This window comes from Schistocerca serialis, chromosome 2, assembly GCF_023864345.2.
Source record: "Schistocerca serialis cubense isolate TAMUIC-IGC-003099 chromosome 2, iqSchSeri2.2, whole genome shotgun sequence".
Taxonomy (NCBI): Eukaryota; Metazoa; Arthropoda; class Insecta; order Orthoptera; family Acrididae; genus Schistocerca; species Schistocerca serialis.
Genome location: NC_064639.1, coordinates 62,917,162 through 62,934,100, shown reverse-complemented (window position 1 = coordinate 62,934,100; position 16,939 = coordinate 62,917,162). Strand labels below are relative to the sequence as shown.

At 40.8% G+C, this 16,939-nt stretch overlaps 1 protein-coding gene across 1 annotated transcript in view; it reads left to right on the top strand.

Moving 5' to 3' along the window:
* The window catches only part of LOC126455728 (phospholipid-transporting ATPase ABCA3), a 526,358-nt gene that overhangs the window by 451,974 nt on the left and 57,445 nt on the right, over positions 1–16,939 (top strand). The window contains exons 22-23 of the mRNA XM_050091496.1: positions 2,330–2,528; positions 7,000–7,187. Coding sequence (XP_049947453.1) covers positions 2,330–2,528; positions 7,000–7,187 — 387 coding nt within the window. The remainder of the gene's footprint in view (positions 1–2,329; positions 2,529–6,999; positions 7,188–16,939) is intronic.

Sequence of the window (16,939 nt, the reverse complement as noted above, 5' to 3'; positions counted from 1 at the left end):
CAATGCATCGCATCCACTTACAGCGAGTTCGTTGTGGCTCATACCTCACTTCTGCAACTGCAGTCCACAGCGCTGCCACCTAAACGAGATACCTCAGTCGAGCCTAGCTCGAACTCTCACCAGGTTAGTCCATGAACTTTACTTGCGTGGGATGTTCAAACCCCCCCTCCCCGTTACACTCGCATCATCCAGTGCCGTGTGTTTCAAACAGTGCTGCTAATGACAGTGGCGCGTGCGTTGTGACAACACCCACCTCTCAAACAGCTACCATGCGTGTTGATAAACCTTCCCCCTCTCTCACTCACCGGGTACATGACTCAGTGGCCATTGTGGCCCCACCTGCGACGCCAGCGCTGCTCTCGTCCGTGCCGGTTGTCCAGTGCAAGATTAACAGCGGACAGTCGCCGGCCGTTCCCTTTCTCTCAGCACTGTGCACGCCCCCACCCCCTCCACACAAGCACACGCCGTGCTCTCGTAAGAGACGTGTGACTTTCGTACTACCTTTCCCCACTCGTGCTAACGGCTAGCCTTGCCACGCCCTACTTATCCGAAGACTCGGCGCCAGGACGTTAACCGATCTTATGTGCAGTTCTCAGTTTCTTCCATCACTAATGGAATGACATACAAGATAGTTACCACTGCCGTCCCTCCTATTAGGCTTAAGGACCGACGCCTCAACCTTATCAAGCTGCGTGCGGCCCGGCAGCAGATTAATGAACTTTTGGCAGCAGGTGTTCTGCAACCTTCAGACGGCAACTGGTCTTCACTAATCCACCTTGCCCCCAAACATGATGGGTGTTTTCGACTGTGGGCGATTATAGATGCTTAAATGCTCGTGCTGTCATCCTCAGTGATCACAAACCACTGGCAGAAGCGTTCTACAACCCACCTGAGGACAGCCTCTTCAACGTCCTTATCTTGGCCCCTACCAGGTCCTGCGGCGGGAGGACACGACTTTTGATATCGTGATTAAAGACCACACACAGACAGTTTCTCTGCATCGCCTGAAACTGGCTTTTGTCGACCCTGATGGTCTCACACTGCCACAGTCGGACTCTGCAGACGATCCATCCTTGATCGAGAACGAAGACAAGCTCCCATCAAACTCACCGCACAGCGCTTCCGCCGAAGACTGTTCGCCACCGTTCACTAGTTTTCCGACCTCGCCCCCTGTTTCACTTTGCGCGGATTTCGTGCCCTCACCTCCAACGTCAGAGACACACACACCTACTATCAGTTTATCCTGCAGTGTGCCGCAGCACCGAGTGAACAATGTTTCTATAGTGACGTTCGACAGCCGAGTGCTCATTCTTTTGACAGATACCGAGGATCTGCCATCGGACAGTCCCTTACATGTCAACATTGCACAAAACCTCACACTCCTGCGTGAGTGTGACCGAGCATCTCTGCGTGCTTTCATTTCTATGGATGGCTCTATGCACTTAAGGGCCACACACACCTCCACCACGTCGTCAACCGCTCCGCCCGCTTACCCCCCAGCCAGCCGCCGTTTCATCCAGCCGTGGTGGGTGACTGACTACGAAGGGGACCTGCCTCTCGCCGCTCCGCCTGCACGACCCACCTCGTTCGAGATGGAAGTACGTGTGGTGTGCCTGCCTACAAGCACGATTTCCACCGATATCCATGCCCACACGCCCTCACCCTTGGACATCTGTAGTACTCCGTACTGCGAGGGGGAGGGGGGGGCTGTGTGGCATCGATAGTTCATATCAACCACAAAACTTAATATCTGTGAAGTCTAGGTGCTCTGTTGATCCTCCATCTTAACTTTACTTTAATCAGTTCTTTGTTATTCTTCGTACTGTATGGACGCAGTATCAAGTGTAAATATATTCGAGCTATGGTATATATGGGAATTAAGTTTTCTGTATCCCGATTACTGATCCCATTCCCATAAGGGAAACTCTGTGAGCATTGTAAGATGAACATGATATTAAAATATAGGATTTATATATTAAACCCTATTAAATGTTATTTATTGCGTAAACTTGACACAGGTGAAGTCCCCCCACCCTCTCCCATAACTGATGCTGTATATTAATAGTTACATTTGTATTAACCAAGACAAGAAAATGGTGATTGATGTACTTTGGTATTTGCTCTTAAAAGAATTGCTTGTTTTTGCAAATCTATAGACAATAAGTGAACATTTTCAGCTACTACTGCAATATACGAGGTCCAATAAATTGAATGCATGTGTTTGAATATTTTCACTCCCCATATATTTTCGTATTTCATTATTAGTTCTTTGTTTAAAAACTGCAGAATCTCTTATTCAGTTACTGACCCCTCCCATCTTTTTTTCCAGAGACTTGACAAAATATTATGGCAAATTTCTGGCAGTTGATGGAATATCTGTTTGTGCAAGAAAAGGTGAATGTTTTGGTCTCCTAGGAGTGAATGGTGCAGGAAAATCAACAACATTCAAAATGTTAACAGGAGATGAAAAAATCTCATATGGTGATGCTTATGTCATTGGGTTAAGCATTAAATCAAATATGAAGAAGGTACAGTAGTTGATTATTTATTTATTTATGGTCCCTGGCATCTTGTTTTGTATGAGGGCTGCCCAGAAAGTAATGCACCACATTCTTCAACAATTCTTTATTGAACATAATAATCACACACACGAAAGAATGGTGGTGTATCTACACACCTTGTTTTTCCATGTTTCCTCCATCCCCTTCTATGGCCTTCCTCGAGTGCAAAACAAGGACGTGTATGCCCTGTCAGTACCAATCCTTGACCTAGTGGTGGAGCCAGTGTTTCACTGTATGAGTCACCTCCTCATCGTTCCCATAATATCGTCCAAAAATGGCATCCTTTAATGGCCCAAACAAGTGCATGTCCAAGGGGCTAGGTCAGGGCTGTAGGATGGGTGGGGCAAGACTGTTCAACCCTGTTTTGCAATGTGTTCAGCAGTCCTTGGACTTGTGTGGGGACGAGCATTATCGTGTCGCAGCAAAACATCTCCTGTGTTGCTGTGGCATCGAAGTCACCATTTTTGTTAATGTGTCAAAATATGTTTCTGAATTAATGGTACCACCCCGTGGCATCACATCAATGAGACTCACACCTTCACAGTCCCAGATCACGGTAGTCACGATCTTACTGGTGGAAGCAGTTGCTTTGAATTTTTTCTTCTGTGGGAGTGGGAATGCGACCATTCCATTGACTGTCGTTTTGGTTTGGTTAGCATAGGTCTCATCACCTGTCACAATCTGGGACAAGGAGGCCTATTACTCAGCTTCAAAACATTGCAAAAAATCAAGACAAATGTTTTTTCGCTGCGATTTGTGATCCACCGTGAGACATTGTGGGACCCATCTTGCACACACTTTTGAATATCCAAGAGTGCAGATAATTGCATCCACACTTCCTTTGCTGATTGACAAATGCAGCACCAACTGCCAAGTTGTAATGCATCTGTCCTCATGAATGACATCAGCTCACTGCAACATGTCAGGTGTGACAGCCGTGGATGGTCTCCCCAACTGTGGAGCTCCACCAAACCGCCTTCTGATGACCTCACCCTCCATGCCTAGCGACTAACTGTACCTCTATCAACAGCAGATGCTCCGTAGACTTTGCACAAGTGTTTGTGAATATTCCACACAGTGTTGCCTCTGCAGTGAGAAATTCAATGCCACATTTCTTGTAACGTACATAACTTACAACACCATTTTGAAACTGTCCTGCAGCTACGTTGTCTGGCGGAAGTGACAGAAACATGGCACGCTCACTCGGGAGACTTCAAATAATACAACGGTAACATTTCGCTTTTGTAGTATTGTTTTCAGCTGGGGGGGAGGGGGGGGGGGGGAGAGGTGGTGCTTTCTGGGCAATGCTTGTACATTGTACAAAGATGTATGACATGGTTTACAGTAACTGTGTGGTGATTGTTTCATTTTTTATAGAACATAATGAAACAGTATTAAAGTTAAATATTTTCAGATGCATAAGCTTAGATGTATTATGGCATAAAAATTGTCGAAAAGCTAAATATACATAGGGGAATTCTAAGAATGTGAACTAACAGTAGTGTATATGGGCTTACAATGCATGGTGGGAATTAAGAAACTACAATAAGTACAAATGTATAGGCTTATTTCTATGCAGTCCTAGCACAACTAACTTACAGTCAATTTATTTCAGTATATAAAACAAGATTAAGACTAGGTAAAAATAAATTTAATGTGTTATTTGACAGTTAGTGATCTTGTGTTCTTATTTTATTGGGAAGGAGCTAGTGCAAATTTGCGAACAATAGAGTAAAAGGAGTGTGTGACAAGTAGTTCTTTTACTTTTTCCCTGAGTGAGAGCCCTTCACTATTCCTTATCGTCATAGGAAGCCAGCTTGACACCTACTTAGACTCGGGGACAGCAGATGAACGTTCAAATTTATTCTTGTGTTGTGCACATGTCTGCGCCCATTTATGTGAAGAGGTGCATTTTTTTAGCAAATAAGACTGTTTCCATTATATAAATATAGGGTACTGGTAAAATTTTCAAGTCTTTGAAAATTGGCCTTGCTGATGATCTAAGATGTTCTTGCTTCATTATTTCTAATAGCCTTTCCCTGAAGGGGATGCCATATGTTAAAATGGAATGAACTAGGCCAATGTGCATTGTTTTTAATGTATCTATATTGCATGTTTGCTGAGAATATTAAATGCATAACATAGGCTGTTCAGCTTATTCAGTACTTTATCTCTGTGCACGTCCCACTTCAAACTGTTATCTTCCCAGATTCCCAAAAATTTCATTGCTTCTACTTGATCGATTTCATGGCCTTGTATTACTGTTGTGGTCGTTTGAGTAGGTTTGTTTTTTATGGTTTCAAGAGCATGTGGGCTGTTTTATTTGCATTCAGCAACAGTTTATTTCTGTGGAGCCAGGGCAGCAGCCTACTCATTGTATCTGATATATGGTCACCCATTTGTTGCACTGATGTGCTGTTGAACAACAGATTTATATCATCAGCAAATAGCACAGGAAAAGTTTAAGGAAGGTTCAGGAGAAGATCATTAATAAAAGGCAGAAAGAGAAGGCGGCCCAAAACAGAGCCTTGTGGCACATCACAAGCAATCAGGCCTGTGTTAGAGCAAGTTCTTTCTTTGCTAGTGCTAGAGACTTCAACTACTTGCATCCTATTCATTAAGTATGGCTCAAACCTTTGATTACATACCCCTTGGGCACCATATGTGTGTAATTTCTGAAGTGGTATCTTGTGATTAACCAAATACTTTTAGTTAGGTCAATGAACAATCCAGGGGTGAATTCTCTGTGACTGAAAGAAGAAAAAATTTGGTCGCAAAGAGCAAAGAGGGCATCATTAACAGATCTGTGCTTGTGAAACCCATATTCGTATCCAGAAAATAAGTTTTCTTTATACCGAAATTCTAACACGTGACTGTACAGGACTTTTTCAGTTACCTTTGATGATACTGCTGGTAGGATGGGTATTGGCCAGTAATTATTTACATCATGTGGGTCACCCTTTTTAAAAATGGGATGACTTTTGAGATTTTGAAGAGTCCAGCAAAGCAGGCATTGCTCAATGAACTGTTTATTACATCACAAATGGGCCCAGGGATTTCTGTGGCAATACTTTTTATTAAATGGTCAGACAAACCATCAGTACCATAAGAGTATGAGATTTTTATTTCTCTGATAATTATAAGTCTGCAGCTGATGTTAGTGTTAAGATTTGTGACCTGTCTGATTTTTTTAGCACTATTTCAAAGGTTTTTGTGGCTTGGCCATTCCTGAAGAAAGATTGCTTATGTTACTTGTGAAATGTGCCTTAAACAATTCACTTATACTTTAGTCTCTGATATTTTTTTCCCATTCTCTTTTACAAAATCGACAGTGATTGCTTAGGCTTTGTTCATGTAGCACCACTGAAACTTTCCTCACAGCTCTACTACTCATTTTGTTTTCATTTTTAATGTACTGGTTGACTCAGAGATTTTTCGCCTTGGATATTACTTTCTGAAGAACTTTTTTGTATTTTTTGAAATAATTAAGAAAATTAGAGTCTCTGTTACTTTTACTTTGCATGTACCATTTTTTCTTAGGTTTACAGGAGGTGAGTGTCCCTTGTGTTATCCATCCTTTGTATTCAGGTTTCCTGGGGGTTCTAATTACGTGTTTCTTGAGAGGGAAGGCAATATTAAATATGGTAGGCTCACATCAAACAGGAGGTCTCAGTGGTCAGAGAGGCTATTGACAAGTTCTCAGGTTTTATTACTGGGGCAGTGACGGGGCGAAGGACGTTTGTATATGTGAATTGCCCATCAGCCGACGAATGGCAACATGGCAATCCCACGGCCAATCGAGTGCAAGGCGCCAAGTTTCCATAGCTTAAAAATGGTGTGTTGTCGACCTACACAACATTAGTAATTTTGGTTCCTACTGGCATCAGCTATCCAGGATTAAAATTTAAGGACACAATTTTTCTCCACCCTGTATAGTTTATGAAGACTGTTTAGGTGCAGTCCATTATGTGAGTGAAGTTTCTGCTATACTGGCATTCACGAAGTTAACATTTTTGAAATGCTTGCATATTTTTGCAAATTATAATTAGCAGATTTTATTTCATTATTTACACATGACTGATCTGGAAGATCGTAAATAAAACACTTTGAAGTGATCACATGTTAATTTATAAAGAACATAAAAAGTTTCACATGTTGCTCTGTCTTGTGATGGAGGTGAGTAAGTGGCAGGGGGTGGGTGCACAGTTTAGAGAATGATTGCAGGGGTGGGAAACTTGAGGTAGGGATGATGACGTTGGAATGTTTATTTGGAATGACATGTAAATTTGTCCTGAGTTTCAAAACAGTATTTCAGCTTAAAAATGTTAAGTAAAATGAAACCAATACAAAAACAGGTAACTATCACAAAAAACTATGTTTATAATGTGTAGTAAGGATGACTATAATACTTTGTTTCTATTTAATTTTCCATCAATAGGTATACCAAGAAATCGGATACTGTCCACAGTTTGATGCCCTTTTAGAGGAACTGACAGGATATGAAACACTGATGATGTTTTGTCTTATGAGGGGCTTAACCTATGATGATGCTAAATTCAGCATCAGTGAATGGGGAGATAAGCTTTTATTATCAAAGCACATCCACAAGAAAATTAAGGAGTACAGGTATGTGAAAAGAATTTTTCAGTGTCTTCTTTCATTGTCTCTGTCACTCTTTCCCTTTCTCTCCACTTCTTGTTTAAGCAAATTAAACATGAAATAAATTCCCAGAGTTTTGTTGAGAATCTGGATGCACAAAGGTATTTTCCTACCTGTCGTATATCTCCAGGTTATTGTTCTCTCTCTGATGAAATAGGATAATGTTGTTAAAATTGGATAGGAGGAGCTGATGACTCTTCATGGTACTCGTTACATTAAGTGGTCAGTGTGGGGTTCAAACAGTGATCGTCTACATGCTCCTGTGTGTTAAACGAAAATCTCAGACTCATAACTAGACAAATAGACAATGAAATTGTACGAGCAGATATTCAAGGTGAAACAACAAATGAAAGATGAAATTTTGCAACTAGATGCTCTAACTGCACATCGTAATGACAATTTGAAGGCTCTAAAAGAATAGTTAAATTATTCAAGTGCAACAGATGGTGGGTCAGTTCATCCTTATATCCAAAGAAGTAGGCCAATACTGCAAGAGCAGAAAACACAAAACATCAATACTGCTCACTGTTCCGATGACTGTGACATGTTAGACATCCCAGTATACATAAGTGTAGGACAAACATGAATAGAACCACAGTACAGCGGTTGTGCACGTAACTAACATTCACGTGTTATTTGATGAAAGTGACAAAAACTGTGCACGCATTTTAAATGAGTATCATGAGACATTCTCTCTGTAGTGACCTCTGTTAAACCGGGTACACTATTTAACAAAGTTATCATTGATATTCATAACAAAATAAAATGCCTGGGAATAGAAGGTGCACTAATAGTGTTTGCTAGAGCAAATCACAGTAGAAATTATGAACAAGACCTATACTTTCAGAAGTGCTGTAAATGAGGTAATCAGAAACACAGTACACACAAGTATCACACTATTTGATGTAAGCAGATTGCTAAGAAGACAAGACTTCACATGGCACATAAACAGAGGAGGAAGACAGAAGCTATGCAGGGAATTACGGTCTACAATAACAAGCTAAATGCAGACAACACTAATACAAAATAACAAAGGAATAACTGTATGGACAGAAGAAAAATGTCCTACAAAATCAAAAGACCAGAAAGCTTTCACAACTGGACCATCACACTGCAAAAATGACAAAAATCACACTGACCCAAAAACAGAAGAAGTAGGTGCAGCATTAACTGAAGTATTGGAGCCATCACATTGTTCAAAACAGGTAGATCACAATGTGTCAACAGAAGAACCAGCTGGAGCACCATGAAATGTAATAAATGAACCATCACACACGATGACATAAAAAGAATGTGAAATACATCAAAGTAAAAAAAAAAAAAAAAAAAGAAAAGCAACAGGCAGCAACTTCATCATAAATTTCACTAGTAGAAAGGAAACCAATGTGGACTTTGCAGAGAGTATGGGCAGTCCCTCACTACTTTGCAAATGATTTTTTATTCCACAGCCAACAAAAGGGAAGGAGGACTGATAAACAATAATAAGTACAGCCAGTCTCCAACTATAAGTACAACAGATTTTCAACAACTCAGGAGTCATCAAAAGGAAAATAATATTAAAGTCTTGCATTGAAACAGTCAGTACCTACACAAGAGAAAACTAGAAGTGCTACTGAACTAAACACAACCAGATTTATTATGCCTTATTGAGCATGGACCAAATACAGTCTAATAATAAAAAACTATTATCTGATTAATTATTTCTGTAGCTCAAAATATGAAGGTGGAGGAGTTGCTACATAAATAAGAAAATTATTAGTCTATAAGATACTGAATGCTGTGAATGTATAAACCCCCCAGCATGCATTGAAAAAAAATTTGAAATTACTGGCATAATGAGTGAAGAACTAAGAATTTTCTGTGTATATATGTCTCCAAGTGGTAACATTGCAACATTTCTGAAAAAACTATCAAAATTGTTACAGAAGTTTAAAATGAAGGATGTTGTAATATATGGAGACTACAACATAGATATGAATAAAGAATCAAAACCAAAACATGAATTGAAAGAAACGTTATCATAGTGGAATATAAAGCAGTGGTTACAAGTCTTCTAGAGCGGTGCCTGCTCCTTGCCAGCTTCAGCAGACTCCCATGGAGCAAGCAGTCTGATGATGACTAGGACAGTGGTCGAAACCTCTCACCTGTAAATAAACAAACATCTTTATGCAGTTGGGACAGTGTAATATGAAAATAAAAATAAATGTACCGACAAGAATGATTGATTGGAGTCAGACCACCATTCATAACATTATCACTAATATTGAGAATAGTGAATGTGAAGCAAAATTCTGAAAAAAGAAATCTGTGATCATTGTGGGTTCATAGTTTGCATCTACAAAAATAGGAGCTCAAAAACAGAAGCAGAGTGAGACAAGAGAGAAGTCAGTATTATAAATATGCAGAACATGAACATTTTTAAAATAATAATCAGGAAAGAAGATTTGACTGAAATAATGCATGCACAAAGCACAAATGAAAAGTATGATGCATTTCTATTATTACATATTCCATGCATTCTCCCCCAAAATGACCTGACCAAAAAAACAAGGTCACAGTAGGCAATGCCTTAGCAAAGAAATAATTGAACTGAGGACTTCAGTGAAGGAACTCAGACAAACAGGGAACATGGAGACATTAACAAGCATCAGAATTACTACATGCAGTCAGGAATAGAAGTAAAAACCAGTTCAATAAACAGAGCCATAGCAAATTCAAATCATAAAAGGAAATAGCATAGTCAATAATTGACACTGAAAGATTTAGTCAAGAGTGGAAATAACAGAGATTTGATTACCAATACAAGAGAAGGAAAGGTGCTACTCACCATATAGCGAAGATGCTGAGCTGCGATAGGCACAATAAAAAGATTCACACAATCAAAGCTTTCGGCCATTAAGACCTTTGTCAGTAGTAGACACACATACACACACGCGCGCCCGCGCCCACACACACACACACACACACACACACACACACACACACACACACACACACACACACACACACTCATGCAAGCGCACCTTGCACACACGTCTGCAGCCTCAGAGAGCTGAAACTACACTGCAAGCAGCAGCGCCAGTGCATGATGGAAGTGGCGACTGGGTGGGGGTAAGGAGGAGGCTGGGGCGGGGAGGGGGAGGGATAGTATGGTGGGAGTGGCGTCAGTGAAGTGTTGCAGTTTAGACGGAGGGTAGGTGAGAAGGTGCAGAGGGGGAGCAGGTAAGTTGCGGAAAGGAGAGAAATAAAAATAAAAATAAAAATGAAAGAAATCTAAACCAAAAAAGGTGACCAAGAAAGTGATCAGATACAACACCACTACAGCTAATATTACGAAAGAAAATATAGAAAAATTTAGACAAGAAATTGAGACAAATAAAGAAGGTGATTGGTGTGAGCTCCAGATGAAAATAACTCAAGCAGCAGAGAAAAGGCAATGCCTTAGCAAAGAAATAATTGAACTCAGGACTACAGTGAAGGAATTCAGACAAACAGGTAACATGGAGACATTAACAAGCATTAGCCAAGAATAAAAAGAAGACATGGTGGGATGAGGAGTGTGAAGAAGCACTAATACAAAGAGCTCAAAAATGGAGACATTCAAAAAAAGAGGAAGACTTCGAACAATTCAGACAACAAAGAAAAGAAACATCAAAAATAATCCAGAAAATCAAAAGGAACTTTGAAAATTGTCAGCTTATTGAAATAGAAGAAAATTTCACCAAAAATAATTCTAGAAATTTTTATCAAACCTTTAAACACATACTTAAAGGATCTCAGGCACCAAGTATTTGTTTCAAAGATGAAAATGGCAAAATAGGATCAAATAATAAAGAAAATTGTGAAATTTTAGCAATTTTTTTTTGAAAAGTTGTTAAACTGTCCCGTTCCAACAGATAAATTAGAATTTCCAGTGACACCTCAAAATCTAGAGGACGATGTCCCGCCAACAGAGCTAGAAATTCATGAAGCCATTGAAACACTCAAAAATAATAAAGCAAGTGGTGAAGACTCAATTACAGCAGAATTATTGAAGTGGTCAGAACCAAAAATCATAAAGGATCTACAGCTGCTTTTTGACAACATTTGGAAAACTGAAAAGATTCCAGTTGAATGGAAAACAACATTAATCGACCCGCTACATAAAAAGGGAGACAAACAAAATGTCAGTAATTACAGAGGAGTGTCACTTCTGCCAGTGGCATACAAAATATTATCAAAAATTCTCCTCAACAGAGTGGTAGATACTTTAGACAAACAACTAGGAGAATATCAGGGTGGTTTTCGAAAGGGAAGATCCTGTGCAGAACAAATTTTTAACTTAAAGTCAATAATTCACCATAGAATGTTAACCAGCAAACCAATACTAGTGTCATTTATACATTTCGAGAAAGCATTTGACTGTATAGGCAGAGAAATGATAGATAAGGTCATTAGTGAATTTAGTGTTATATCAAAACTAGCAAACATAATTCGTGAAACATTAACAGGTACAGTATCTAAAGTCAAATTTATGGGAGAAGTATCTCAGCCTTTTGAAATAAAAACTGGTGTTAGACAAGGTGACAGTTTATCACCTTTACTGTTTAACTGTGTTCTAGAAAAAATTGTAAGGATCTGGAATTCAGAGCTAAAAAATCACAAAATTGAACCAATAACTCTGAACTGCTTGGCTCTTGCAGATGATTTCGCAATACTTTCAGAAGCAGTTACTCAAATAAACATTCTGGAAAAATGAGCAAACAGAACTGGTCTCAAAATTTCAGCTAAAAAAACAAAATTCATGACAAATATAAAAAATGCACCAAAATATATAGAAACACAAATAGGTAAAATGGAGCGAGTAAATAAATTTAAATATCTTGGAAAACTATACAACGGAATGGATTAGAAAAATCTGCAATAGAAGTAAGAATTAACAAAATGGAAAGAGCATATAGTTTGATCAAAAATATTTACAACAAGAAATGTATATCTAGAAAAACAAAACTAAAACATTACACCACAGTGGTATGACCAGAATGTTTATATGGATCTGAATGCCTAACGATAAGCTATAAGATGGACAAACTAGAGGTACTGGAAAGAAGGATTATTAGAAAAATAATGGGTGCAATGAAAACTGCAGATTGTTGGAAAATAAGAAGTAATGAGGAGATCTACAAAAATATAGAGAAGATATCTGAAGTAATGGCCAAATGAAGATTAACCTTTTTTTGACATCTCTACTGAATGGATGGAAATCGACTAACAAAACAAATACTCCTATATTTCTGGAAGAAGAAATCAACTATAGCATGGATTACAGAAGTAAGAAAAGATCTTGAAAGAAACAACATCAAAGAATCAGAAATAGCAGAAAGAAACTGTTTTAAAAACAAAGTACTAAATTTGGAAGGCTTTCAAAGCAGAAGAAATAAAAAATTGGGAACAACATGGACAGAAGAAAGGAAGAGACTTCATGGGGAGAAAATGAGGGAATACTGGAAACATAGGAAACAACAACAAAGGAAGAAGAGGAACTGAAGTTGTTAACGTGTGTGGCGGTGAAAACAGGGAGGGGGCTGGATGGGTGAGGACAGTGACTAACGAAGGTTGAGGCCAAGAGGGTTACGGGAATGTAAGAGATGTATTGCAGGGGAAGTTCCCACCTGCGCAATTCAGAAAAGCTGGTGTTGGTGGGAAGGATCCATATGGCACAGGCTGTGAAGCAGTCATTGAGATGAGGGGTATATTGTTTGGCAGCGTGTTCAGCTACAGGGTGGTCCACTTGTTTTTGGCCACAGTTTGTTGGTGGCCATTCATGCAGACAGACAGCTTGTTGGTTGTCATGCCTACATAGAATTCAGCACAGTGGTTGCAGCTTAGCTTGTAGATCACATTACTGGTTTCACAGGTAGCCCTGCCTTTGATGGGATAGGTGATGTTAGTGACCGGACTGGAGTAGGTGGTGTTACGAGGACGTATGGGACAGGTCTTGGATCTAGGTCTATTACAGGGGTATGAGCCATGAGGTAAGAGATTGGAAGCAGGGATTGTGTAAGGATGGACAAGTATATTGTGTAGGTTTGGCGGACAGCAGAATACCATGGTAGGGGGGGGGGGGGGGTGGGAAGGATAGTGGGTAGGACATTTCTCATTTCAGGGCACGACAGGAGGTAATTGAAACCCTGGCAGAGAATGTAATTCAGTTGCTCCAGTCCCAGATGGTACTGAGTTACGAGGGGAATGCTCCTCTGTGGCCAGACTGTGGGACTTTGGGAAGTGGTGGGAGACTGGAAAGATAAGGCACGGGAGGTTTGTTTTTGTACAAGGATGGGAGGGTAATTATGGTCAGTGAAGGCTTCAGTGAGACCCTCAATATATTTAGAGAGGGACTGCTCGTCACTGCAGATGCGACAACACAGGTGGCTAGGCTGTACAGAAGGGACTTCTTGGTATGGAACAGGTGGCAACTGTGAAGTGGAGGTATTGCTGGTGGTTAGTAGGTTTGATATGGACAGAGGTACTGATGTAGCCATCTCTGAGGTGGAGGTCAACATCTAGGAAGGTGGCTTGTTGGGTTGAGTAGGACCAGGTGAAGCAAATGGGGGAGAAGTAGTTGAGGTTCTGGAGGAATGTGAATAAGCTGTCCTCACCTTCAATCCAAATAGCAAAGATGTCATCAATGAATCTGAACCAGGTGGGGGGTTTAGGATTCTGGGTTTTTAGAAAGGATTCCTCTAGATGGCCCATGAATAGGTTAGCATAGGATGGTGCCATGAGGGTGCCCATAGCCGTACTGCGGATTTGTTTGTAGGTAATGCCTTCCAAGGAGAGATAATTGTGGGTGAGGATATAGTTGGTCATGGAGACTAGGAAGGAGGTTGTTGGTTTGGAATCCATAGGGCATCTGGAAAGGTAGTGTTCAATAGCAGTAAGGCCATGGGCATTAGGAATGTTAGCGTACAGGGAGGTGGCATCAATAGTGATGAGCAGGACACCGTGTGGTAAAGGGAGAGGAAATGTGGAGAGTCGGTTGAGGAAATGGTTGGTATCTTTTATATAGGAGGATAGGTTCCAGGTAATAGGTTGAAGGTGTTGGTCTATGAGAGCAGAGATTCTCTCAGTGGGGACCCAGTAACCGGCCACAATGGGGCATCCTGGGTGGTTGCGTTTATGGACTTTAGGAAGCATGTAGAAGGTGGGAGTGCGGGGAGTGGTAGGGGTAAGTAGAGAGATGGACTCTGTGGAGATGTTCTGGGATGGGCCTAAGGATTTGAGTAGTGACTGGAGATCGTGCTGGATTGCTGGAATGGGCTCACTGTGGCATGGTTTGTAAGGGAAGTATCTGACAGCTGACGGAGACCTTCTGCCACGTAATCCTTGTGGCTCAAAACTATGGTGGTGGAGCCTTTGTCTGCAGGTAGGATTATAAGATTGGGATCAGTTTTTAGATGGTGGACTGTGGTTCTTTCTGTGGATGTAAGGTTAGTATGCATGGTGAGGGATTTGGGGAATGGTGGTGAGACAAGGTTTGAGGATAAGGTTGGTTGGTTTGTGGGAGTAAAGGGACCAAATTGCTACGGTCATCAGTCCGTTGAGGATAAGAAATTCATTTTTCATCAGGATTTCTTGGTGGCATCAGGGGTGGTGGAAGCAGACAATGTTCTGCTTCTCTGCAGGGTGCTGATGTGACAAAGGTGGAGATCCCACGTTCCACAGTGGAATTAGCTGATCGCCAAGTTACATCAAAGAAGTTTGTGCAATTGCTGCCTGGGGTGCTGATGTGCGTGCTTGTTCCGTGTCTGAGAAGACACACTATTGAACTCTGTGATTTTAGTTTTTAATATTTTTATTCTGTTGTTATCTTTCATAGTGACAAGTTTACGCATCCTTTTTGTTTCCAGTAAATATTCCTGTTCTCAACATACACGACTTTCCTTTATGTAGTTGAGAGTTGAGAAATTTTTAAGTACAGGGGGAAGAATAACACTCCCATTTGCCTTGTGCTGTACCTCACATATCACATATAATTTAGTGGCTCTGTTATGGACCTATAAGATAATCTTCACATACTACAACAGAACTGGCCAAAATGATCACAATACAAGTGCTCAGAATTAAAGGTAATATATTACAAAAAGGCTTAAAAGCCATCCAGTAAATAGTTGCCCTTCCACAGAATAAGAACCTGTGTACACACCAGAAATGCCGTCTGTTCTTTCATACAACAACATGCACCAAAAATGAGGTGAGTGCTGTATGACAGTACACTCACACAGATCAAGACACTGCCTCAATCTGTGCTTTCCAGAAATTGCCAGAAACAGCCTGCTCTATCACAAACAGTGCTGGGTGTGCCATACTTCCACTGTTTGGACAGCACACCTTTTTTATCGGCCACCGGCTAGACCACGGCTATCCGGGCATCTGGTCAGATCTGTCCTGTGTGGCTGCTCAGTGCTACTTCACAGTTCCTTCTGATGTTATTTGCTCGATCGTACTCCAAATTCTGCCCGACACGTCCACCTGGTCTCGTACAATGACTCACACCAGTGCCGGTGTCGTGGCTGTCTCACTTACAGCGCCCTCGTGGAATCACACTGCCGCAGCCATAACTTTGTTCACAGAGCTTTTCAAATTGCCACGACAGAGAGAGGTATCATTATGGCACACTATTCTATTGCTAATTGATAACATACTGTTTGTCCACCATAAGTGAGACAATTCACACAGTGGCTGTTGAAAACAGCAGGACATGCATCTTGACCCGCATCAGGACTGCAACAAGAGAGGAACAGTAAGGGGAAAGCAATAAGGGGATGGCAGCATTGGCTGCTTGCTGTGGTCATGGCACTATTACCCTTAACAGTGTGCACAGTAATACTTTATGTTTGGGGCAGCTTAACATTTGCAATCTTAGAGATAAGTGAATATCTTTCTACCAGCACTGATTTTTTTCCACCAGTAGATTTGCCAAGGTATTGTGGACAAACATTATGTAGTTTATATCTTCCCCATAGTGCTGTGATGACTTGGTGCCTATCAAATAGTAAATGACATATTTTCAGTAAATGACTTATATAGCCAATTGGTTACATTTTTTCAGTGTCTGTTCTTATACTAAGCTGTTTTTCGTGGAGGATTTCTGCCATTTGACCTGAGAATTTCAGCTCATAATGTATGCTTTTCATTGTAATGTAATGTAAGTTGTGTGACTTTATTGCTTCTAAAGTAGATACCCTTAGTTGTATTGAAATCTGGTCACTGCTTACTGCAATAAACTTTATGCAACCAATTGGCAGTATACATCATATATTGTATATATGATGGTAGTATCTGTTCCCAAAAGAACAGTTACCATTGATGACCACGCAGCTTTGCTAGAAATGAAATGATAATTAAATGGACACCCTAGCTGCAAACAGACATTGATACACTTCATTGGGGATGTGTTGAAAATGTGTGCCCCAACCTGGACTCGAACCCGGGATCTCCTGCTTACATGGCAGACGCTCTTATAATCTGAGCCACCGACAGCACAGAGGATAGTGCGCCTGCAGGAACTTATCCCTTGCACTCTTCCCGTGAGACCCACATTCCTAACATGTCCACACTACTACATTCGTAGGGCGCCTACTAGATGTTTGCCCATCATACTCATTACTCGTGGCAGATTAATCTACCAAGTCCCGTACTGGGAGCATGCAAGGTATAAGTTCCTGCAGGCACAGCAT